At 38.4% G+C, this 24,539-nt stretch overlaps 1 protein-coding gene and 1 long non-coding RNA gene across 3 annotated transcripts in view; one reads left to right on the top strand and one right to left on the bottom strand.

Moving 5' to 3' along the window:
* Window positions 1-439: 439 nt before the first annotated feature.
* LOC148425565 (serine/threonine-protein phosphatase 6 regulatory ankyrin repeat subunit A-like) lies at window positions 440-20,041 on the bottom strand. The gene is made up of 28 exons (XM_088409694.1): window positions 19,798-20,041; window positions 16,911-16,994; window positions 16,659-16,737; window positions 13,441-13,511; window positions 13,122-13,322; window positions 11,226-11,313; window positions 10,653-10,795; window positions 10,344-10,556; window positions 10,084-10,162; window positions 9,843-9,957; window positions 8,935-9,017; window positions 8,809-8,872; window positions 8,671-8,739; window positions 8,437-8,577; window positions 6,836-6,947; window positions 6,716-6,742; window positions 6,363-6,437; window positions 6,059-6,260; window positions 5,881-5,968; window positions 5,670-5,787; window positions 5,329-5,548; window positions 3,893-3,980; window positions 3,712-3,795; window positions 3,412-3,557; window positions 3,015-3,097; window positions 2,763-2,845; window positions 1,496-1,587; window positions 440-1,413 (listed from the first exon to the last, which is right to left on the bottom strand). Exons 1-28 carry the CDS (start codon window positions 19,822-19,824, stop codon window positions 1,130-1,132), a joined length of 3,159 nt encoding a protein of 1,052 aa, XP_088265820.1. The 5' UTR covers window positions 19,825-20,041; the 3' UTR covers window positions 440-1,129.
* Window positions 19,895-24,539, top strand: part of LOC148425564 (uncharacterized) — a 7,558-nt gene continuing 2,913 nt past the window's right edge. The window contains exons 1-3 of one of the 2 annotated variants that reach the window (XR_015865005.1): window positions 19,895-20,227; window positions 21,661-21,806; window positions 21,958-22,049. This is a non-coding gene — a long non-coding RNA (uncharacterized LOC148425564). The remainder of the gene's footprint in view (window positions 20,228-21,660; window positions 21,807-21,957; window positions 22,050-24,539) is intronic. The other variant, XR_015865004.1, reaches the window with a different exon arrangement.

Raw genomic sequence — 24,539 nt, 5'->3', positions numbered from 1 at the left:
TGCATCACTGAGCCACCCCCCAAACACACGACAAGGTCTCAAATATGGGACAAAATCTCTTCTGCCTGTAAAGATTATATATACACACTGTGCTGTATATAATTTCAAGCGTGAAGTCCCTGTTTTCTTTTAATACATACATCGCATTCCCATCTGAAGAAAACATACACAAAGGAAATCCACAAACTATTCCGATATTTTCCTGTATGATTCAAACTCTTAAACAGAGTAAAGCAGGAACTTTGTGAGTTGAGTAGGTTGTTTTTGAAACATTATATCAAACCGCACCAGCTAATCAAAGGAAATTTAATGCGATTTGTTCCTTCGTTTACTCAAGCCTGTACCTCATCAGATGCATTTACTTGCCTACCACCGCTTTTAGAGCTACCTACACTTTCCTCCCTCAGTAACTAATGAAGGCACAAAATGAGCACATATATATAGGACCCCAAAGTACACAAATAATTTATTCTTGAGACTAAACTATGATGGTCAGATACACAAGGGTGAGATGGATCATCAATAAAATAACCAGACGTAAATTGTTGCTCTTTTCAAGAAGATAAGTGTTAAAGACAAGGATATTTTAAAATGTCGATTTCAAACAATCACAAAAGCCATGTGTGACAGACTGGACAGAAAGGACAAGTGCGTTCTGAAAGATGTGGTGCGTAGAAGAATCTACCTCTATTCACACAAACATCTAAAATTAAAAAAAAGAAAACAAAAAAATTAAACGGCTGCACCGCCTCCAGATAAACCAACCGAGACACCCTTCAAAACAAACAAACTCATGTACACTGAATTGAAATTGGGTTACTTAAATGCAACCACATCTTTTTGGTCCATGCTGGTTTAGCTTTCTGGTAGCTGCTACCGTCCTTCCATCAGCATGTTATTGCAATAAAACGGTCGCGGTATGCCCATCGAGTGCAAACACGTATGTACTGAGTCAGTGTAGCTTTGTATCAGCTGGAAGGACACCTGGTGCTGGATGAAGTCGGGAGGGGATGACGTTTAAGGCTCCTGAAGGGGCTTGTCTCTTCTTCAGCCCTACCAACTACCAAGCTGGCCCTGTGTGAACTTTAAGACACAGTGTGTGTGTTCGTTTCGCGCAGTTTCCAGTCCTTCAGTACGTCTCGGAGTCAGAGTCGTTGAGCTCTTCATCTTTGTAGAAGACATCTTGATGGCTAATGTTGTTGAAGCTGCAGTAGGAACTGTGCTGGCCACGCAGCACAGGCAGGCTATCAAAGGTGACGCTCTTGGAGGGGCTGGTGGTGTAGTGGTTAATGGCACCGAACGGAAGGGCAGGCGCCGGGGCGCAGGGGGACACAGGCATCATGGTGGCCAGGATGAGGGCGAGACAGTCTGCCACGTCTTTGTTGGGCGCGCAAGCCAAGGCGGGTGTGTAACCTGAGTGAATGGCAACAATCCAGTGTTTACTGCAGTATCTTAATGTGTTTATCACACTCCAGAATAGAAACAGTACATTTACCATTCTCATCAACTGCAAGGACACTGGCTCCTTTGGCGAGCAGCTCTTGCACAACTACTGTCAGGCCATTCCTTGCAGCTACATGCAGAGGCCTTGAATTGAAAATACAAGGATTGGGTAGAAGGTCAGGTTGCAAAACAGATAGAACATTGCTGATAATTCTAGAAACAGATATTCACAGTTGGACAAGACCATGAATGTCCATGAAAACTATTGATCATTTTACTAAATTAACATTTTGGGGGAATTGTTTATGACAATATACAGAATACAATACAAGCATAATAAACAACTTTATCATGAGCAGACATGCATGCATGATACCCAATTTTTTTTCGCCTCACAGTTTTCAAACTTGTGTGATTATAGCACAGAAGAGAAGTGGTTTAGGAATAATTTACTTTAGCTTGTTTCAGCAGTAAAAAAAAAAAAAAAAAAAAACATTTTGGCTACAGTTAATTTATCTGTCATGCTTTAAAAATGCATTTTGTTCTCAAGGCTGAGGTATCAACCATTAAAGCTCACCAGTTTTCTGGGTTTGTTCATGTGACAGCCATAAGCTAAGCCGTTCTTGGTTTTCGGCCAACCCTCCAAGGGAGTATGTGTAATTTTTCGCCTGTGACACCTTTAGGGGCATTACGTTAAATGCAGCAATAACCACTACTCCTCCTGTTGTCCATAGCTAGACCGGACATGGCGACCTCTGGAGGAGTGCTACCCCCATGTAATATAATGATAACTAGATCTACAATTATATTTAAAACATACTGTTGGTCGTTAAGAACACATTTATTTGCAAGTTTTTTTTTAATGTATAATGATTTATTTTATTCATTTTTAATGAAAAACGGTCTAAATCTTACACAGTGTCACTTTAAGTGCAATGATGTCCCTGTCAGTACAAGATGTGACATCATTGATGACCAGTCCAGGGTGTTCCCTGCCTTTCCGGAGTCAAACAGAGAAAGCCAGCTCACCCACAATCCCAATAAGTTCAAGTGAAATAGAAATGGGTGGACTTGATGGATTGACTTATTGGCAGAATTTTATTGTGTTAAAACTTTACTCTGATAAATCTGTAGACCCCAAAAAGTCAGACAAGTCTGAACTTTAGTTCTTTTAATTCCAGTTAATTCAAATGAGGTTTTCTCAGAGAAATTTCTAAGAGAAATCATTTGATAGTGATATAATGGACACTGAATGAAAATGTCAATTTGACTTATCTGCAAGGAGGACACAAAACAAAACTATTGCAAGAAACACATACGTCTGTAAGGCGGCGTTAGTGGCATTTATGAGGTTTCTGTCTGTAATCTTCTCCAATATCAACAAGGCACTGGTTTCATGTCCCTGTGAAAAGCAAATAAAGATTAGCAATGTAAAAAATGACCAAGTAGCCAAGAAATCACAATTGGAATCAATGTGCCTTTGGCACACATGTGGAAGTTGACTCTAAAAGTACAGTATTAGCGACCTTAAGGTGAAAGAAAGCCCTCTAGTGGTTGTAAATTGTACTAACCTTACTGCAAGCAAGATGAAGCGCAGTGTTCTTCACAGCATCCTGAAGTGTGAGATCTGCTTTTGCACTGCTCACCAGGAGCTCTTAATATTGAGAATGGCACATATAGATACAACTAAGTAACATTCATATGCGTTTGTTTCTTCGCTATATTTTGCTGGCGTGAGGCAAAAACGTGGCAAACGAAAACGTTCATGTCTCACCATATACAGTGCATCGTTATCGATCAGTTATTTTAAGATTAGCCAATAATTTGTGAAAATGACAGAACCACACAGAGAATGACCAATAACAATATTTGTCGGCTTGATGAGGGATTGGGGGTCGGGGAGGGCGTTGGAAGTAAAGGTTTTCAGCCCAACGGCAGTGATGCCTGTGAGCAGAGCAGCGAACATACCGACAGCGTTGGTTTGGCCGTTCTCAGCAGCCATCATGAGTGCCGTCTTTCCTGCAGCATCCACACTGTTGACCTGAGCGTTGTGGCTCAACAAAAGCTGCAGACACTCAACATGGTCAGTGAAGGCAGCGGCATGCAAAGGAGTCCTGAAAACAATATGGATGACATTATATATAGGGGAAAAAAAAGAAACATTTTTAACTTCATTGACATATATCATGGCGGAAAAAAATATATTTTTATAGCTTAATAAAGGTTATTTATTAAGCATTAAAGTTGCTTTCACAATCATAGTTTCACCTGTTTTTGCTGTCTTTGGCATTGACAATGGCAGGGCCCATGGTGTCTATAAGCATTTCAGCAGCACCTTCATTGTCACGGATACTTAAGAGAAAAAAAAATGAGAAAATGAGAAAAAATTATTATTTTTTTTTTTACTTCCCTTCTTCAATCCTCACACATCAATGATTGGAGAACTTACACAGCACAGTGGAGGGGGCTGAAGAGATTGCCCTCCGCTTTTTGGAAAACCTCCTGTTCCAACAGAACCTCCACACATGTATCATGACCTTGAGGAAAGAATCCGGGCTCACTGTTAGTGTTAAACTGAGCAACTATTTTTCCAATTTTTTTCATGTTTGTATTTATGCTGGCTCCAACATAAAAAATAGTGCTGGGTATTGTGTCTTAAAAGTGTATTACGATACATTGTGATACAGCAAAGGCGTATTGCAATACGTATTGTGATATATTGGGCAATGTTGGGAAACAAATATATGAGCTATTTATTAACAATGATTGAAAACCAGAAGGAAACATTATCATTCTTTAACTCTTTCAGTGCCATGGACAGGAATTTTCGTCATGTAAAATACTTAGGTTGTGTGCCAGTGACGAGACTACAACAACTTTTCTTTTTTTTTTAATGAATGGATAGAATGAACCTTAAGATTGACTACAATGCCTGAAATGATTGAAACATTGTTTTCATATCATAAAGTGTTCTTTTTCTGCTGTTTCCCCTTCTCTGCGCCCATGTCGCCTCACTTGAAAGATAATGTATTTTAAGATTTAATGTGGTGATTTTTGAAGTTCTTAGAATGATTTACAAGTAAAAGACGATTCATAATATGACAAAAATCATGATACGAAAGTCTCTCTGGAGTGGGTTGTTTAAAAAAAAAATGAAAGTATGAAAGTAAGGCATTCAAAAACTTCCACCACATATCGTAAACTGAACGTTGTTTTGCAATACGCATATTGCATCACTGCAATATATCGACATATCAGCCACAGCTTTAATGAAAACTGTCACTAAAAATACTTGATATACACATATGTATTTTATATTTTGCATTGTTGGAAGGCCGTTCCGGTGCAGTCACCTTACTGCTGTGGCGGAGGTTTGTATATACCAGTGTACCTAATCACAAGTTTTATGGGGCATATTCCCCGTGTAGTCAACCATGGCAAGCAGGTACCTGGCAAGGGACCAGACAAAGCATGGCTCTGAGACCCCTATAACGAACACAAATTTTGGGCTGTCTCCAGGACCCCCATCTGGAGCCAGTTTGTGAGGTGAGGCACAACCGCAAATGCCTGGTGGCCGGGCTTGCACTCTTGAGGCCCAGCTGGGCACAGACTGAAGGGGATTCCTTTTACTTATTGCGGGGGGTAAGTACAACGCAAAACCTGCAATAGATGTGGGTTTAATTGAATTGTTTTGCCAAAAATTATGTTTGTATATAGGACTTTACAAATGTAATTGAAAAGGGTAACTAGACCAAAGTGCATTCCTACAAATCGGGCTTATTTCATCACCATAGAAATGAAACTGCATTCCAAACTGGGGACCTCTGTATCAGTAATTATCTAAACATACCTAACTACAGTCCATTTCATTTTTAATGTAAATACCATTGTAGCAAGACCAGTGCAGTGGCGTGTAGCCTAGGCTGTCTGTTAACACTGGAGGTGTTTCCACTGACTGGGCAGCATGCAGCAGGCCTCCCAATACACCAATATGTCCACAGGCTGCTGCCAGGTGGATAGGCGTGCGGCCTTTACAGTCTTGAACCAAGAAGCTGGCGCTATGCTGAAGCAAAGCCTCCACGCATTCTTCATGACCAGTGACAGCCTGCAAATTAAATAAAAATCAAGAACAGATATGAATGTTGTTACAGATGGCAGCCCACAATGATTGACTTTTTTTTTTTTTTTCCTTGTATGAAAACACCCACTACACCCATTACACTCACCCCTCTGTGCAGGGCCGTCCTGCCCCACTTGTCTTTGGCTTCCACACTAGCTCCCTTATTTAGTAAAGAATATACACACTCTGTGTGACCACTTAAAACCGAGAGCATCAAGGGGGTTCTGAGGGGGGGGAAAAAGTAAAACTAATCGTACATAGATTCACGCCTCAGACCAAAATCAAATTCTTAAATTTAAAAAAATTAAAAGACTTACTGTCCGTTACCATCTTGAATGTCCACTGCATTTTGGAGATCAGCGCTTCCAATAAGCAAACGTAAACATTCTGAATGACCATTAGTAGCTGCAAGGGATTTGATGAACATTTATATTATTGTGTATGAATTTATATATTTCAAAACACATAGTAAGGTTTTTTATACCAGGCCCATACCTGCAGCATGAATTGGGGTTCGCTTTAAAGTGTAGTCTTTGACCAAGATGGACGCACCCTGGTTTATTAAAACATCCACACACTCCACATGGCCCTTAAATGCAGCCAAGTCTAAAGGTGTTCGCCCTTGGCTATTTCTCACATCCAGATCCAAAAGGGACTGCACCAGAACCTCCATGGCTTGGTGGTGACCGTGATAAGCCTTCACGTCACACGAACAAAAATCCAAATGAACCAATAAACCAACCCAACAAATAACAACAACAACAACAACAAAAACATGAGAGGTAAAAATTATACTTACAGCAAGGTGCAATGGGCTTATTGGAGCTCGGACTTCAGCGTCATTGAGGATGTCTGTCCCTGAGGTTTCCATTAACTAAAATTACAAATAATTAAAAACTCAAATATTTGGTTGGGCTTGGAGCTCAGATCATAGTCACGCACAAACGTTTAAATACAGCATTTCCTCAAACAGTTGCCGAGTGCACTTACAATATTTTTTTCAAATTGAGGTAGTATAAAGAATTTACAGTCTGGAGCAGGTTTTATGTGAGAGGAGAGCTTAATTTCATGGATCTACAGTATTAAGAGTGAAAGCCACAATTTGATGATATACCATATTTACAGTAAAGAAAGTTCACAAAATCAACTCACCGCATCTAGTGGGGTTTCACTTGCAATCTAGAATTATTGTGGAAAAGAGGCAATACTTTTATCAGTAACATCAAGTGCAGTGTGTTATATACAGCATGCAGTCGATAGTGATGCTCTCACCAGCTCCAGACAAAGGCGATGTCCATATGCAGAGGCGTAATGCACAGCATTGTAACCCTGATTGTCCCGAATCCCTGGATTTGCATCATTTCGCAGTAAATATTCCAGGCACCTGAAGCCACAAAAGAGATGCTTTACATCTTACAATTCAAATCATCCATTTATCCAGTTATCATATTCTTCAGCCAATACAGCAATTTTTTTTTTTTTTTTTTTTTTGGTATCATTGTAAAATTACAGCTCTGACCCCAAATCCCTGCTTCCTTATTCAGTGGTCTCCAACCACAGAGCCACAGAGCAGCACCAGGCTTTATCCCATTCGTAAAGGGACTGCAATGAAACCGACGAGGAAAAAGAAAAAAAAGCATATACATTTGCCCCTTTATCACCCTGACCCTGTCGATTACCATCAGTATAAGTATGGCTGGGTGACAGTGATTGAGAGTTGTGATATGACTAGTGCGAGCTGTGAGCAAATTTACGATATCAGATGCGGCAGAAATGCGCGTTACTGCAGTCAATCAGAATTCAGCATTTTCTTCTAACTTTGCAAGTTGAAGTAAACAAAATCGATAAATAATAGAAGCAATAGTAAAAAATGAGCCGAACACAAAACACAGCGGAATGCACAGCTGGTGGCCTACAATGATCACTTTGTGTCATCTTTCGAATATTATTTTTCTTTTTTTTGTAAGATAGTTCATTCTGATCGCTTGTTTGACAATATCTCAGGAGCAATGCGAACAAATTTCAAGAGAAGCCATAGTTCAGGTACGTTGTCAAAAAACATGACAAAAAACAAAGGCTATTGAATCATTTGATCAAGCAGCATGATAAGTGATGACGTAAAAAGCATGAAGATGCAAGAGGAGTTTCAGTTTGCACCAGCTCATAAACCCGAGCTTGAAGTTTATCCTAGTTTAGCCTTTAGTAGTCGTTTAGCCAACAAACCAAAGCAGCAATCAATCATATCATCTTAATTTGATCATGCACATTTGCCAGTAATTAATGCCATAAGTAAGTTTATAATGTATTTTTATTTTTTTTAATTTACATTTTAAGGTGTATTCACTATTCGTGAATGGTTCATTTAGTAAGTTACTGTGTTTAGCAAGTCACCCTCACCGTGGTTGTCAGTCCGTAATAAGAATGAACATGTTTCAACCAGTTTGTGACTCAAATAAAGGTTGGGAAAACCGCCCTGATCGTCAAACTAAAAAGAAAGTCAACTAACGACACCATAAAGGGAACAGGGATTTTGGGTGCCGAGCTCAACTGTTTACAGTATCTGTTTTTGTAAAGTAAAATCTCACCCCAAAAAACGTGTTAAAAACATGTGTCTAAATGTTCAGTGCAATTTATGTTTTGTTTTGTTTTTTAATTCATGATGCATTTTTTTTGACTGGTGGGATTGATACTTTGGATCGACGTCCAAAAAATATGCTTGATCATCAGCAATAACAATAACACAAGCAAACCTTCAGAAACCTATGCATATCACCAGCCTCACAAAAAGTTTGAGAATTTGCATATGAATGCCAATGAAATCCCATTTATTGTTTTAACAATATTATATGTTAAATGCTTAATGCATAACTGACTTTCCATCAGTGTCAGAAGCAGCAGCGTAGTGGAGCGGAGTGCATCCCCTCTCATCAACGTCATTCACGCTGGCGCCCGAGCCCACCAGCGCAAAAAGACACTGGTAGTTACAGTTTGCAGCGGCATAGTGCAGAGAGGCCCTGGAAAGGTAAACGTTGCTTTGCTGACATATTTAAACAAAAACGCCTAACTGCCACAGCAACAGAACACTATTATTGAACATCATCACAAACCTGCCAAAGCTATCCTTTTTATTGAAATCTGCCCCTGTGTTGAGAAGTAGATTGAGACATTCCAGGTTTCTGCAGAGATTTGTTAGGAGTGATTAACTGGAATATTAATTAAAAACAGTAAGCTGTAAAAACACACACCCTCCAGCAGCTGCAGCATGTAAACAAGTCCTTCCAAAGTCATCAGGAGTGTCTATATCAAAACCTGATAAGAAAGAATGATGAGCAACTGGACGCAACTCTAGTGAACTTTCATACTGGAGTTACCTGAAGACAGGAGCTTTCGGCAGCAGTCAGAGAATCCACTGAGAGCAGCCAAATGCAGCGGGAACATACCGTGGACCCCTCGTCTGCAAAGATGTATATTATATTATTATTCAGCTACATTAGAAGGAAAAATATTAAAATTTTCATGGCTGACGATGCAGTGTGAGCGACTCTAAATAGGGGCTGCACAATACAGTATTGGAAAAAAAAACACATATATATGTGACTTGGGTGTTGGATGTTGCAATATTGATATTGTTGTGGTATTTAACATTTACTGAAGGAAACAATACTTTCATTTTGTAATGAAAGAAATATTGTTTACACGTGGCAAAGTAACAGGTTCAGTTTTTTCAGAAGTAATTGTAATAACTTAAATTTTGAAGCAGATGTATTATCCATACACACAAACACACATACATTAAAAAAGTGATTAATTAATGCCCCTGTTACTGTTCAACTATTGGATGGAACATTTAATGTTGTAGCTGACTGGTCAGCTACAACAGTGAGATAAAAAGTCAGATAAAAGCACAAAATTCTATATGAAACTTGTTGCATATCCTTACAATATGCATAATGAAGGTTCCATTATTGTGATATTTTTGAGAAATATTGTGCAGCCTTACCTCCAACAACAAAAATATATAAAACTGGTAAACTACAAGGCGGCTAGGTGTCGCACTGGTTAGCACGTCCGCCTCACGATTTGAATGTGTGTCAGTTCATTTAAATTCACCCAAGTGCATGAATACTGGAACGTTGTGGGGTGTAAAATGTCTAAAATCAATTCAAGACTTATGTGATTGATAGGATATAATCTTACAACATCTGATGAATCATTTGGATCATTTTAGTTGCAAATTTCCTTCAACATATTAGGTGTATTTTTGACAGGGTATACTCACTTGGCGGTGTCAGCTCTGTTGGCAATGAGCGTATTGATGAGCAGCTCGTGACCGTATCGTGCAGCAATATGCAGTGGCGTATTTCCATTATTATCCTCACAGTCAACTTCAGCACCTTAAATGGTGTGCGGGATTGGGGGCACGGGAGATTAAAAAAAAAATAAGAAGAAGTTTATGAGTTACACCGTTGCTAGTTTACTGTTCAATGAGAGACACTTCAAACTGCTTTGGACGAGCTTACCATTTTCAATGATAGCTAAAGACCTTGAGAATCTTCCATGGATTGCTGTCATGTGGAGAGGAGTCTTTCCATCCTTACTCTAAATTAAAAAAGAGCCATGCTGGTGAAAAAGTGTAGCTTTTCAAAAAAGGTTTTTTAGGGTTATCCTGCAAATGTTGACTAGGTAATTGAACTTAAAAATTATGGCCAATAGCAAAGTTGATGCAGTGGCACAGGATACTGCAAGCTTTTCGGAATTGCACAGATAAACATCCACGCACCTTGATGTTGACATCAGCCCCATTGCAGACAAGCAGCTCAAGACATAGCTTGCCTTGCCGGGAAGCAGCGGTAAAGTGGAGGGGAGCAAAGCCCTTTTCGTTCACCTGGTTGACATTCGCCCCACATTCGATTAGCTCGTTCACCACCACATCTTGACCATTGTAGCAAGCTACATGGAGTGGCGTGTTGCCGTATGCATTGGGCTCATTGATCTTAAAATAAAATAGAATAAACAATGTACCATGCCTGATAAACAATTATGCTTAAAACATTGAAAGTGGAAAAGTAGAATAGTGGGCAGAACTCACATCCACCCCCAAGTCCAGGAGGTATTTGACAACACTAATCATCCCACTGGAGGCAGCTGCATGCAGAGGTGTGTATGATTTCTTATCTTTGCAGGCCACTTCAGCACCATGAGATGCCAGCAGCTTGATCACCTCAATGTGACCTGAAATTTCAAGTTATACCATCCACACAATATGGCAGTAGTTTTGATTAGGGATTTGTTGCTAAATCATAATAAGCACTTCTTACTCAATTATGTAAAAATGCACAACAAAGTAATGTATAAAATTTGCCTGAGACCCAGTTTATTAATGTGTATTGTATTTTCAATATTGTCACAGAAAGACACCAAAATCAACTGCATCCCACCCAAACAAACGAGACATCATTGGAAAGGCCAGAATGTCCTCTACTGTGCACACTATGACTTGATAGGGTAGCTCGAATGAGTCAAAAGATATACGTCAAAAACTAACGCCCGCTGCAGTGAACACAAATGAATAGGCTGGGTCTCAGGTTGACGATATATATAAAGTTGCAGTTCTTTATTACACCAAGCACTAATTACATAACAGAAGAGGATTTCTTTTTACCCATGTAAGCTGCCCAATGGATTGCACGCCGGTCTTTCTTGTCAAAGGCATTGATGTTGGCCCCTCTAGAGAGCAGGAGCCGCACCATCTGACAGCATCAGTGAGGAGGGGGGAAAAAAAAAAACAGTAATAAATAAAAATGAGCAATGAGTCATGGGTTAAGCAACACTAGGAATGGAACATTGCTGGAAACAAGGCACGCACATAATTAAAACACAAGTCATAGAAAATATGAGCAACAAATCCTTTTTATTTAGATCACATGCTCTGCATAACTATCATTACACAAGTATCACAACTACCAAACTATTATTTTGAAAAAAGCATTTCAATATTTGCTCCGCCAATAAAGACATTAAGCATCAAATCAAATTGTTTCCTTTCAAAAGCCAATGCCAATGCTTCAAACAAAATACGTCACCCACAATGGATGATGTTCCAGAAACTACATCACCCAGCATGCTTCACGACATCAACAGGTGGAGCTGCTTAAGCCACCTGATAAAAGCTGACCTGGCTAAACGGAAAAGGAGAGAAGTGGGGAGCCGAGGAGGACACAAGAGACACTAAAGACTGAAGAATGATACACTCAAGTAAGAGGGAAGTGAGAACAGACTAGCTCTGGACTTTTGCCTTTAGATTGTTTATTTTTGATCACTTTTATTTGAACTTTGTAAAAGAAAGTACTTACAAATTCAGAGAATAGACTTTCAGTTTTTGCTCTCAGATCACCTGTTTTGATATCTTTTGTTTGAACTTTGTTGGGCTAAGTAAAACTAGATTTTGTAAAAACCTCGCCTTTGTGGACTCCGCCTTTCCTGGCACATCTTGCACATCACAATATGCATATACTGTGCGTGTGTGTATATATACATTATATATGTATGTTCTTATGTGTGGAAAGTTTAAACTTGAGGTATACTCTATGTAAGGACAACACTTCCCAGCTTTTGTTAATGACTCTAATCCCTTGGATTTGAAATGGATTGTGCTTTATATAACCAATCTGAAGTGGATAGTTCTAAAATAGCTGAATTGACATAGATATTTCTATAAAAGACATTGCTGAAAAATTGTGCGGCGACACTGTAATTTAGGAATAGACTTTGTCATAGACAGGACAAATGAGTACATGCGATCCAACAATTAATGTTTCACAAGAGTAAGGCAGCTTGATTTAAAGCTTGGGAATTACTACTTGATTAGACCAGGCATTTCCTCCCTTAAAATAACCAACAGACATTGAAGTACACAAATCTGGCAAATAGATATGTGGGTGGAACATGAAGGATTTGCAAGAGCTGACACTCATACTGCTGAGTAAATAATGTGGAAGGAACATATTGAAATATGTCTATTAATTATGGCTTTCATCACTTCAATGTTCTTGTGAGTTTTGTAATTTGATCAGTGTAACGCTCAGCCAATTGAATGTGATTTTCCATTTATTATATGACTGGGCATAAGATCAGGATTTACTATTGTTTGGCAGAGAAATCAGAAGTAGTCATTCAACATATACTTCATAATTGTAGTTGAAGTTCGCAATGGTCTACGTAGTATTGCTGGGTCAGGATATAACAAAAACATTCCAACTTTCAGTATGATATAACACCACAAAAACACTTATACTGACCTGTTGTATTGGATTTCATTATATTACGTGTTTATACTGTGATGAGTGAATATAAAAATGTCAAGTCAGAGACCAAAAACAAAAAAGTACAACTTCGTAGTTTCACCTCAATGAAAGAACAAAGATATTTAAAAAAAAAAAAAAACAACAACTTTGAGCCTAGATATTGACTAATGGTTAATTACAGAGTGACAGTAAGAGCACAAAAACAGGCAAACAGGTGAGTTTATCAAAACATGCATATGGTTTCACTGTATTACCTCCAGGTGACCACTGAAGGCTGCATGGTGCAGTGCAGTCCGGCCACCTCTGTCCGACACGTTAACATTGCTGAGCAGAGGGACGAGTGCTTCGGCACAGCGGACTGCTTTGTTGGCTGCTGCAATGTGCAACGGAGTCTGCCAGTTCTTGTCTCGGGCATTTACGTCTGCAGAGTGTTTCAGCAACACCTGTACAGCCTCCTGCCACACAAATTAGAAATACGTTGTAATACATGTAATTTCACATGTTTAATGTCCTCTGTGATGTGCCATTGCTATTGTCTGTGTGAGTGTGACAGTCTGAGGGACATTCTCGTACCTCGCTACAGGAGGCAACAGCTCGGTGCAGAGGAGTGAGCCACTTGCTATCTTTGGCGTTTACTCTGGCACCTACAACACAAGTCAGGGGACACTAGCAGTCAGGCTATTTAAGGACAAAAACGATACAACCTGCGCTAACTTAGGGATAAATGTTTTCAATATTTACAGCATGAAAAGTTAAACGCTTTCAATGCACATGGGTCTTAACGGACGCTATGAAAAAATAATGTGATCTTCTTTTGGGGCCATATCGCCCAGCCAAAATGGCAAATGTGCAGCTGTGTTACAAACATTTCTGCAACAGTTCGATTAAATGAGACTGACTTTGAGAACCATAAAGTATCTGTGATATTTTTGTTGGATGGGTTGGTTAAGAGATGGGCCAGGTGGGAGAAGGAAGAAGACTCTGACTGTGGATTGACTGTCCGTAGGAAGATGGCTGACGTTTGAGATTTTTGTGGTTTTGTGGTTGGCTAGTTGGATCGGATCTTTGGCAATAATAACTGTTACCATTTTTACAAAAAAGATAATTTTTATATTATCCAGGGGTGCATTCTGCAAATTATGCTAATGAGCTAATCTAATACAGTCAGCCCCCTGCTTACGAGCATCCTGATTTGCGAACATTCCGCCTTACGAGCATGGATCAGGGAGAATTTTGTCCTCCGCTTACGAGCAAACCTCTCGTCTTGCGAGCATTCCGTCAAACCAGCCATTGAGTATGTAGAAATGTTCTCGCCTAACTGCGTCACTATATTCAGCAGTTGCGTCATCTACAATCATTAATAGATACTTATGGCGATAACGTGAACGCTATTGGTCTTACAATCTCACACTGACTGTCTCACTCACGGTGTCTAAATATATTACCATTTAAGTGTAGTGTTTGTACAGCTAAAGGGAAAAACAGCTGACATGAAATTAAATGTGCCGATTGCAGGACAAAGAATTGTCATTGGTTTAAATGTGTGTTTTTTTTTTAATTAATTGTCAATACATTCCAACCGTTTAAAAAAAAGTGCGAATAATTATCAGTCAGTCAAGGAGACGCCAATATGCTATTGGTCGATTAAGGTCACCCGGTCTCACTCACGGAGATGCTATTGGCCGGCGTCACACGTCAATCACAGAAATGCCGATATGCTATTGGCCGAACGCCTTTATCTAGCTTGATGGGACAGGATGGAAGGAAGTAGACGAAATGAGTGAAAAACGGAATGTTTTGAAGACTTTGCAAACTTTATCTGTTAGACATAGCTTCTAAAATTACTAGCAGCGGTAAAGGAAGAAATAAGAGGATGATGTTTTAGTATCTCCGTGATTTGCACCATGACTGAAAGAGTTACTGTAACACTGTAAGACCAATAGCCTATATGCGTTGTCGTATTAACTCAAAAGGTTAATCTCTGCACCCTATTACGGGTGATGATACAGCGCCATATAATGGTTGCTAGACAAGATTGCATGTCAGGTTAGTCGGCGATCTCCCGATATGCATTGGGACAGCGTCATTGTTGCAATTTTGTGAGTTGTAACCAAAGTTGAACTGACGCTCGAACAAGCCATAAGTGTGCTGCCTAGTAAATGCAACACACACAACCACCTCTCCGCTTCCACCGTGCTCAATTCACGTCGGGAAAAACAGTTGACATGAAATTAAGTGTGCCGATTGCAGGACAAAAAATCGTCACAGATTTAAATGTGTTTTAATCAATAAGATGTCAATACATTCCAACCGTTTAAAAAAAAAGTGCAAATAATTATCAGTCAGTCAAGGAGACGCCAATATGCTATTGGTCGATTAAGGTCACCCGGTCTCACTCACGGAGATGCTATTGGCCGGTGTCACACGTCAATCACAGAAGTGCCGATATGCTATTGGCCGAACGCCTTTATCTAGCTTGATGGCACAGCTGGTTGGGATGGAAGGAAGTAGAGAAAACCCTGACTGAAAAAGTTACTTTGACACTGTAAGACCAATAGCATATCTGATTTACCGTATTGACCTAGAGCATTCATCTCTGCTCATCTCTGCTTATCTCAGCACAAGTCACGTCTTTCCAAAGGTAAAAGTCATTTATCCTTTGTATTTGTTATTTAATGCAACTGTACAGTAGATTATGTCACTTAATATTAATTTATGTATACAGCGTGATGATTTTACCTAAGGCTTCTGCGCGCGTTGCACGCACTCACGAATTAACATGGGTTTGGATTGCCCGCTATACGAGCAATTCGAGATACGAGCGTAGCCGCTGAACGGATTAAGTTCGTAACCCGGGGGCCCACTGTATTTTGAATAATTTGAATCAGATGTCTTTGTTGAAAGGAAACATAGAAAACAGGCTGGACTGTGACTCTTGAGGACTGGACTTGGACACCCTCGATACTTTGTTTTTTCACTCTAACAGGCGGATGCTTAATGAATTGGTTGATAGCTGTCGTGAGAATTTAAGGCTAGTCATCAAATAAACCAAATATCATGTTATTTCCTTACTTCCACCTAACAATTTGTCAAATATATTAATCTCTACAGTAAGCAAAGAAAGAAATAGCTGCAACTTATCCCCAAGGTCCATAATGTTTGCGTCATCTGCAAAGAAGTTGTATTCCAAAGATTTGGAGATATTACAAATGTTATTCAATATTCATACACATGTCAAATAGCATTTGTCCCAGCACTGACCCCTTTGTATGACTGTAGATTGAACTTTGGTTGAATTATTGTCAAATAAATGCATTCTTAAGCTTAAATTTATCTTTAACGGACTTCCACTGTCACATACTCATGTTAGCGACATTGTAACAGATACTTTTGTTGCATTTACATGGTGTGTATGCAAAAATGTTAGTTGCAGTTATTTAGGGAAATATTTGGGAGTATAAAGAATAATCTTTTTTTTGGATTGATATTTATATTCTGAGAGCAATATGTGGCATCATTTTCAGAATTCTCATCATTTTCTTGTAACTTCAAAGATGGTTACAACATCACAAATAATAAATGGTATTGAAAAGAGGGGTAGTTAATTCACTTGGGTGAATAAAGTATGAACAAGCCTTGGGGTAATATTAGTATTAGCATAAATAGATGTGGCCCCCTTACTCATTACATTACGACATACAGTATTACCATTACTACACAACTCGTAATTTCTACTTTGCATTCTGCTGCAGAACTCAAATTTGACTTTTGCCTTGTAAAATTAAACAGACCTGAAAGGATTAGAAGTTCTATAATTTCTGCATCTCCAAGGTAGGCAGCAGCATGGAGTGGCGTCCGCTTTTCATTGTCCTATAAAAAAATGGAAACTGATTTATGTAATATGTGTCTGATGTTATATAGTTTATTCAGCCCCAAAAGTATGACTCAGATAAAGAGTGGCATAAATAGTGTGTCACTAGAACACAAGCAAGATGAAACATTCCCACCAAAGAAAGTTAAAAAATAAAATCTGTGAAGATTACCTGGGCATTTACGTCCTCCTTTTTGAATATCAGTGAGCGCACTTCATCAGGGTCCACATTGAAAATTGCTTTTAGCAAAGCAGGCTGCGGAATGAAAAAGAAGGGTTCTTTTTTTTGGGTTCTTTCAAATGCTGACATATAAACGCTTGCATGCATCTTTGCAGTAGTTCACCTCAGGAGAAAGCATCCGAATGGAACAAACAACAAATTAACCCTCGCCCTTAACAATCAGTACAAACACCTAACTCATCTGTTTAATTGCCTATATCCTAATAAACATTGTGGTTTGGTAGAGAATCCACAATGGAAGGAAATATTTTATCTCGTAGGACAAAATACAATGAAAATACTCAAGCAAGCTGGTTTCAACTTTCAGATACAAATTCAAAAGAACATAATGGCATTGCCAGTTAACTACAAAATATTCCTTTAGGCCAGTGCTTTTCAATTATATTTTACCAAGCCCCCACTAGAAAAGAGAAAACTTTTCACCCCCCCACTCAACGCACTGACTACAAATTAGACTATAAAAATTGTTAAGTATTCCTAAACATGTATCCTTTTTAGCATTAACAAAAGAAAGAGAAGCAAATTTCAACAACTGGTAATTATTTCTACAGCGTTTGTACGGGTTACATCTTAGTCTAAAACTGAAAAATTAAAATTATTATTAATTATTATTATTATTATTAATTATTAAAAATAGAGTTAAAGTTAAAAATAATTAATAAGTTGAAGTAAATTTCTTAATTTTTTTCCCCAATCTCATCCAAACATAACCTCTACATTTCTGCCACGATAGAAAAAAAATCCTAGCTTCCATTTGGATACATTTGATTTTTCCAATGTTAAGATCTTTAGAGGAAATAATAAACACACTGTTGTCTTATTAGATGGTCTGTGCATGTAAGGTTGCATCTTGATTGATCAAAGTCAGATAAAAGCATTCATTTGCATTGCATTCAACTTGTGTTGAAAACATGTTAAATTAACAAATTAACAATATCTCTCTACAAAAAAAATCATATCAAACTGCATTTACCTCACAGAAAAAAATATACACTGTTTTTGAACAACAGTTCTTGTTTATATTTAAGATTGCTTCAATGTGTTGCAAAATATTGTGCAACAATTTCTACAGCAATATCTAGCAATGACATTTTAATTATGTCCAGAGTATCTAGAGTGCCTGTACTAATTTTTGTGAGTATTACTATTTGTCACTTAAATGTCACCTCCATCCATTCATCCTATTACTCAATTATGACATGCAGCTCATTATGACATTTTGAGCAGCACTAAGAACAGGTTTACCAAGTACTGCTAGCTATCACAATGAGAAAATGTGTTTAAATACATTCACAGGTACGTTGACATACAGTGTGGGTTGCCAAATATTTAGGATCAAGAAGATATACAACAGCAAGAGTGACACTACAGAATAATCGTATCACAGCATCAATCCAATTTGCCACAACGTTGTCATGGGGCCTAGTAATGGGGAAACCATTACTACTAAATGCAATCAGCTCTTGAACCAGATGATGAGCTTAAAGAAAATGGCAAAGCATACACTACACGGGTAAAGTATTTGATATGAATTAGTCCACACTACTGAATCAGAAAGAAACATGCCAATACAATACATCAATACATCTCATCCAATGCAAGTCCAATGCAAATCTACGGACAGAGACAAGCTTGACTTTTACTGTAAAACTTAGTAACAGAAGACAAGTTACTCTGAAATGTCAATGAAAATGTGCAGGGCACAACAGATGCTATAAGGGGCAATTCAAGTTAACAATTGGGCAGTTGTGTTTCTCACAGTGTCTCATGTTGACCCTGTGTGTGGCACAAATCTGCGTTTTGTTTTCAGCACCGGTCCAGCTCAACTGTTGCAGGAGATTTTCTATATCCGTCCAGCAGCTCCTTGCCTCATTCAAGACCTTCAATACCGTCACCATGGAGACAGCTCTTAGAGCAACTGCACTAACAGAGGATCATTAGAGCACATGATGACAAAACACATACGCATGCGTGATACTGGATTAAGTGCTCGCTGACACACCGACGTCTCCTATTATACCCACTAAGTAGTCATTACATATGCAAGTAACAACGAAAATCAAAACAACTTCGGCTCTTGCATGACTCAAAATAATGATTTCGGCCAGACTTTTTGTTTGTTTTGAGGAAGGGGAGGTTATTCCGTGTTTATTTACTAGTTTCATCAGAGGATCACATTTCTTGAGCTTGCCCTATCATAGTGCCACAATAGCCACCATCTACTGGTAATATCCTGCTTATCTTGATATACGATCCCTTCTTGTTTACATATGACGCAATGGAGCATTCATGCAAAAAGCTAAAATCTAAAAAGAGGCTACCACGAAATGTCACAGATATAAACATCACAGTCAGTAGCTCTCACTCTCTTGCCATGGTACGCATCTCCAAAAGGTTTTTGAGGGTCATTTACCAAGGACCAAACTTAAAAGCAACTGTTCAGGCCAATGTATGTATGTTTTATGCAGCATGTCTTTGTTCGTTAGCGGTGAAGAGTGGACTGGCTTTTTTTTTTTTTTTGCAGATAAGCGGTCCTGTTAGCAGTTCAGGACTGATTCTAGCTGGGCATGGGTCATGTGATGCATAAGTGATGGGTTTCACCATTACGACAAAAGACCACTCGGGTTTTAGTTACCCAACTGCGATGTCGCAAATGACCGCGTAGCATTTGATGTTAAATCCAAAATTCACGTGTACAGGAAGCGATTTGAAACAGGTAGATAATCACATAAAGTAGGCTGGAATAAACTACAATCTAAGCTAGCAGTCAAACGTTATCTTTTAACGTAGCTTTCGGTCTTTGGCACAGCGCTCTTACCTGGTCTCGAATTTTGAGAACCACCATATTTCTGTGGATCTAATTGTTCTCATGCAGACTTGTAAAGGGCTATTCGTCTCCTTGACGAACAAGTGTTTGATCGTGTTGCTATCGGAGTCGCTGGTCTGCTGAAGGCCTAGCGTGACACTAGTTTAGCTAACATGCTAATTCCCTGGCCTGGTTGCATGCAGTAAACGAGTAGCGGAAACTCCACAACATTACCGCCGCCATATTGTACATCCCAGCAACAAGAATTTTCATTGGCCGAAATATTTTCCGTAATGAAAAATAGAAGTTATTGGCTCACGCTTGCTGACGCAACTTAGCTGAATAGTTGATTTGACTGCACGTGAGGTCGACTTTTTGTACAGCTTCTATCAGGATTCTTTCGAAAGGATGATTTCCCTAAATATTTTTCATTTAAATTTAGGTGAGGAATCAAACGACGCAATGATTGTTTCAGCATTTCATTCACTATTAAGATAGGTTAGCATTTAAACAAACACATTTCTGCAAAATTGTAAATTGCAGGTTGGGAAGCAATGTTTAGTCACAATTTAACATTTAACATAAAAAACAACACTATGATAACTTTCAGATGCTTGTTCCTGCCACAGTCTGTCAAATCCTATTAGATAATGTTTCAAATTGTTATTATGACTTGACAACAATTTGGCATTTAACGTCCAGAAAGACAAAAACTTGGAAGATTGTTTCTTCCTAGTGGTCATTTTTAGAACTACAAAGAGGTTTTAAAAATCTCGATTTGATGGTTTCGTCAGCACAACAACCTTTCGCTCCTTTTTGTTTGCATGTTCCCCTTGTTGCTTAAGTGGATTTTCTATTTCTACGACGTACGTTTACTCAGTGTTTAGCAAGCTACATTAGGAAAACCGCATCAGATGCTTAACTTTTGTTGAGACATTTAAAAAAGTGCACATCCAAAATTGGGTAATATTGAAGTACAGTACTGTATAATTTAACCAATGGCAGTTGCTTGAAAGTGGCTCTGTATTTCACTTACCACAACTGATCATTACGGAAAAAACTTTGGGCCATTGTTACAATAAAAACAATAGCCCTGCTAAGTCTTAACATGGCGGAAGTGCTCATTGGCTCACTCAGGCTAACTTTTAGGCACAGACAGTTGAAAAATATTTACTTGGTTGATTAATGCATGCAAGACCATTTGAAGATTAAAAAGTACTTATAACATGCTCCATAGTTAGTGCTAACTATGAAATTTGACTTCTCTAGATTAAATGCTGTGATTCTAAGGTGGATTTATTTGCAGTGATAACTTATTAAGTAAGAAGGTTTATTGAGGGAGTGGGGCTCCACTGAAAGAATGTGGGTTATCCTCACCATGGGGCTGAACTTTCCATGCTAGTCTCATATTTCAAGGGCAGGAAGGGCTGTGGGGTACCTTGTGGCAGCTATACTTATAATCTTAAGGGTATAGTAGGTCTTTGCTCAAGGCTAAATTGCGCTCATCTGCTGCTTAAAAGTTTGTAAAGGCCACAGTAAACCTCAATAGTAATGCTTTAACGTTGAGGTATGAAGTGATAGAGATTTGCCACAAAATAAATTCAAAGGGAATGTCATGTAAAACAAAATGTATTTACTATAATATGTAATACACCCCACTAATGTCCATCCATCAAATTTCTGTAGCCACTTATCCTCATTTGGGTCGCAGGCCTGCTTGTGCCTATCCCAGCTGACATTTGGCAGTGGGTGGGGGACATCATGAACTCGTTGCTAACCAATTGCAGGGCAAACAGAGACAAACAACCATTCACGCACCAAATCACACCTAAGGCCATTTTACTATGTCCACTACACCTGCCATGCATGTTTTAGGAGTGCGGGAGGAGGCCGGAGTGCCTGGAGAGAATCCACGTGGGCTTGGGGAGAACATGCAAATTCCACACAGGAAGGTCTGAGCGAAGTGGATTTGAACTGTGAGGTGTATGAGCTAACCGCTGCGTCACTGAGCCACCCTTAATGTAAGCATATTTTCATTAATATTGTGTTTGCACAATGTGATTTCGGCAGCAAAATCCACCTTTTTTGTATTTTGCTGTGGACTGAAAGTGCCCAAGGGTTCAGCTCAGAATATATCAATATATCAATAACACCTACCATTTGTCCCATTAGTTGCTGATGCTATATTGCTTTAGCACCACCACATTGTCACATCATGGTGCCAAGGAACTACGCTCAAGTGAGTTGACTTCATTTGGAAAAAGGTAGTAAGTGTTATAGTGTCATCTTGTGGCATCTTTAGAACATTCTAAGCCTTTTTGACTCATTTTGCTATTGCAGCAGGATTCAAAGGAAAAACTGTATTGATTATGATCAATACAGAGTTCGCCAATAACAAATTTGCTTAGATTGCATTTCAATTATGTTGTTATTACTAAATTGACAATATTCATAGTTGTGAAAGTGTTCATGATGTCAAAAGTGTCAATATTCAACAAAGTTTGTATACTCTGCAAACATTTACATTTTCAAATGTTCACTTCTACATTTTCCCAAGGAAATTGTAATGTTCTACCACCTGTGTACTTTATTTAGAATAGTCCTTGGGCCTACGAGTGTATGTACAGTATGTGTGTGTGTGTGTGTGTGTGTGTGTATATATATATATATATATATATATATATATATATATATATATATATATATATATATATGGCTCTGAGTGATTCTTTTTTCAAAGTCGTGGCATCTTGAGCTCACTACGGTGACATTCAAGCGGATCCTTCTACCGATGCACTTAAATCGCACTGCACCCTTGCTCTTGAACATTCCACTTGAGGGATAGTAAGCACTTGGATTGTGCAACTCCCGTGTGGAAAGAGCTGTCACTGCCATGTACCATCATGATCGAGAGGAAAAGGAGGAATACAAAATAGACTTAAAGCAGGATGCACATCTCAAGAGAGCAAAATGAATGAATGAATGAATTTTCGTCAAAAAACACATTGACATCTGATGAGCGGGTCTGTGGGAAATGTGTAGACTGGAGGGAACTTTTCTTGAAGCATATTTGTCCACTGAGCCCAACAGTAAGGAAGCGGCCAGCAAGAATGCTTTGAAGTGATAAATGAAATAAGAGCCTGTGAACAGCTGTAAATTCATGACAATGACAAATATGTGACTAATCTCAACTAATCACCTAGGACCCTAATCCTTTAGCCAAAATTTCCACCAATGGGAAGGTTCTCCATTTGCTACTATGCACTCCTCTCTTAATTCAATCAGTACACCCGCTCAAGACATGAGGGACAAAACTAACTAACTAAATAAATAAATAAATAAATAAATAAATAATATATATATATATATATATATATATATATATATATATATATATATATATATATATATATATATATATATATATATATATATATATATATATATATATGTATAAACACCATAGAAAATGAATGGGTGGATGAATACTTCTACTGAATTTCACGAGATTAAGGTTTATAGATAGTATGCCGAGTTGACGCAGTCCCGCAAGTGACCAGCAGATAGCAGTGTCTGCCCACCTGGTTGTGTGTACGCTACAGGTGCTGGTTTACAAAGGGTGCTTGGGAGATTTATAGATGCAAAAAAAAATGCTTCGTTTCAAGCGCCGGACGAAAATCGTCCCATTTAAATATAGTGTCTGTGAGCCAATCGCGTTTATAGCAGCATATACACAATTTCACGATTTCTACGCTATATCTCATTCTTTTTCTTTTTTTTTGATGTACAATGCACCTGTTGGGGTGTTTGGTGAACAGAGGGCGTTATCGCCCTGCCTGTCGACATTTTTTTTTTTTTTTTTTAATTGACGTTCAACTATTTATAGTTCAGTCGTCATACTGGCGCAGACACAGCTTGCCTCCTACACGTTTTCTAAATTTAACACGAGCCGGTCAAACCCTGTCAAGGTAGCCAAGAAGAACATTTTCTCCCTACTTGGAACACGATGGAGTGTGAGTTGATCAAACCCCACTTCAAACGTACCTCACTGACGTGAAAACGATAGTGTACAAATACCAGTTGAGCACACATACACTTTTTTTTTCTGCTCGTTTTTTACCACCGTACGGAGGCATTGTTTTTTGTTTTTTAGTATTGTTTGTTATTCTTATTAGTATGACAGGATTTGCCTGAGTATTTTTTAACGCTGAGTACAGAAGCGATCCTGGGAAATGGAGGTTATAACAACTTGTCCTGTTTTCTCATGCAATTCCAAGAAACCCTAAAAATAGACACTCGCTTACGGGGGTATGACCTCATTCAACGTACCGAATGAAAAAGCCGATTCAGTTTCATCACCCTCAGTCACAAACTACATGACAGTTATTCTACGGCCATAAAATTAATAGACATATACTCATACGATAGCTTTTTTTATGTACTGTATTACTTTTATTTTCAACAGGTACTAATGCTACATATGAGTCATATATATATATATATATATATATATATATATATATATATATATATATATATATATATATATATATATATATATATATATATATATATATATATATATATATATATATATATATATATATATATATATATATATATATATATATATATATATATATAAAACACCCTGTGTTAAGACATTAATCCGTTCCGCAGTTGGGGTCGTAAGGCGAATATGTCGTATAACGGGCAATCCAAACCTATGTTAAATAGCTAATGCGTTTAGAACC

This window comes from Hippichthys cyanospilos, chromosome 3, assembly GCF_059441005.1.
Source record: "Hippichthys cyanospilos isolate Australia breed blue-spotted pipefish chromosome 3, RoL_Hcya_1.0, whole genome shotgun sequence".
NCBI lineage: Eukaryota > Metazoa > Chordata > Actinopteri > Syngnathiformes > Syngnathidae > Hippichthys > Hippichthys cyanospilos.
This window is presented reverse-complemented; position numbering and strand designations above follow the sequence as displayed.

What these genes read in the sequence shown, in the direction of transcription:
- LOC148425565 (XM_088409694.1), bottom strand. Translation starts at nt 19,824, where the DNA reads ATGGTGGTTCTCAAAATTCGAGACCAG. An exon ending in AGAACTTCTAATCCTTTCAG is followed by an intron (nt 13,512 to 16,658) that starts GTCTGTTTAATT and finishes CTTGTGTTGTAG; the next exon opens with GTGCCAGAGTAAACGCCAAA. An exon ending in TCCTGGACTTGGGGGTGGAT is followed by an intron (nt 10,557 to 10,652) that starts GTGAGTTCTGCC and finishes TTTTATTTTAAG; the next exon opens with ATCAATGAGCCCAATGCATA.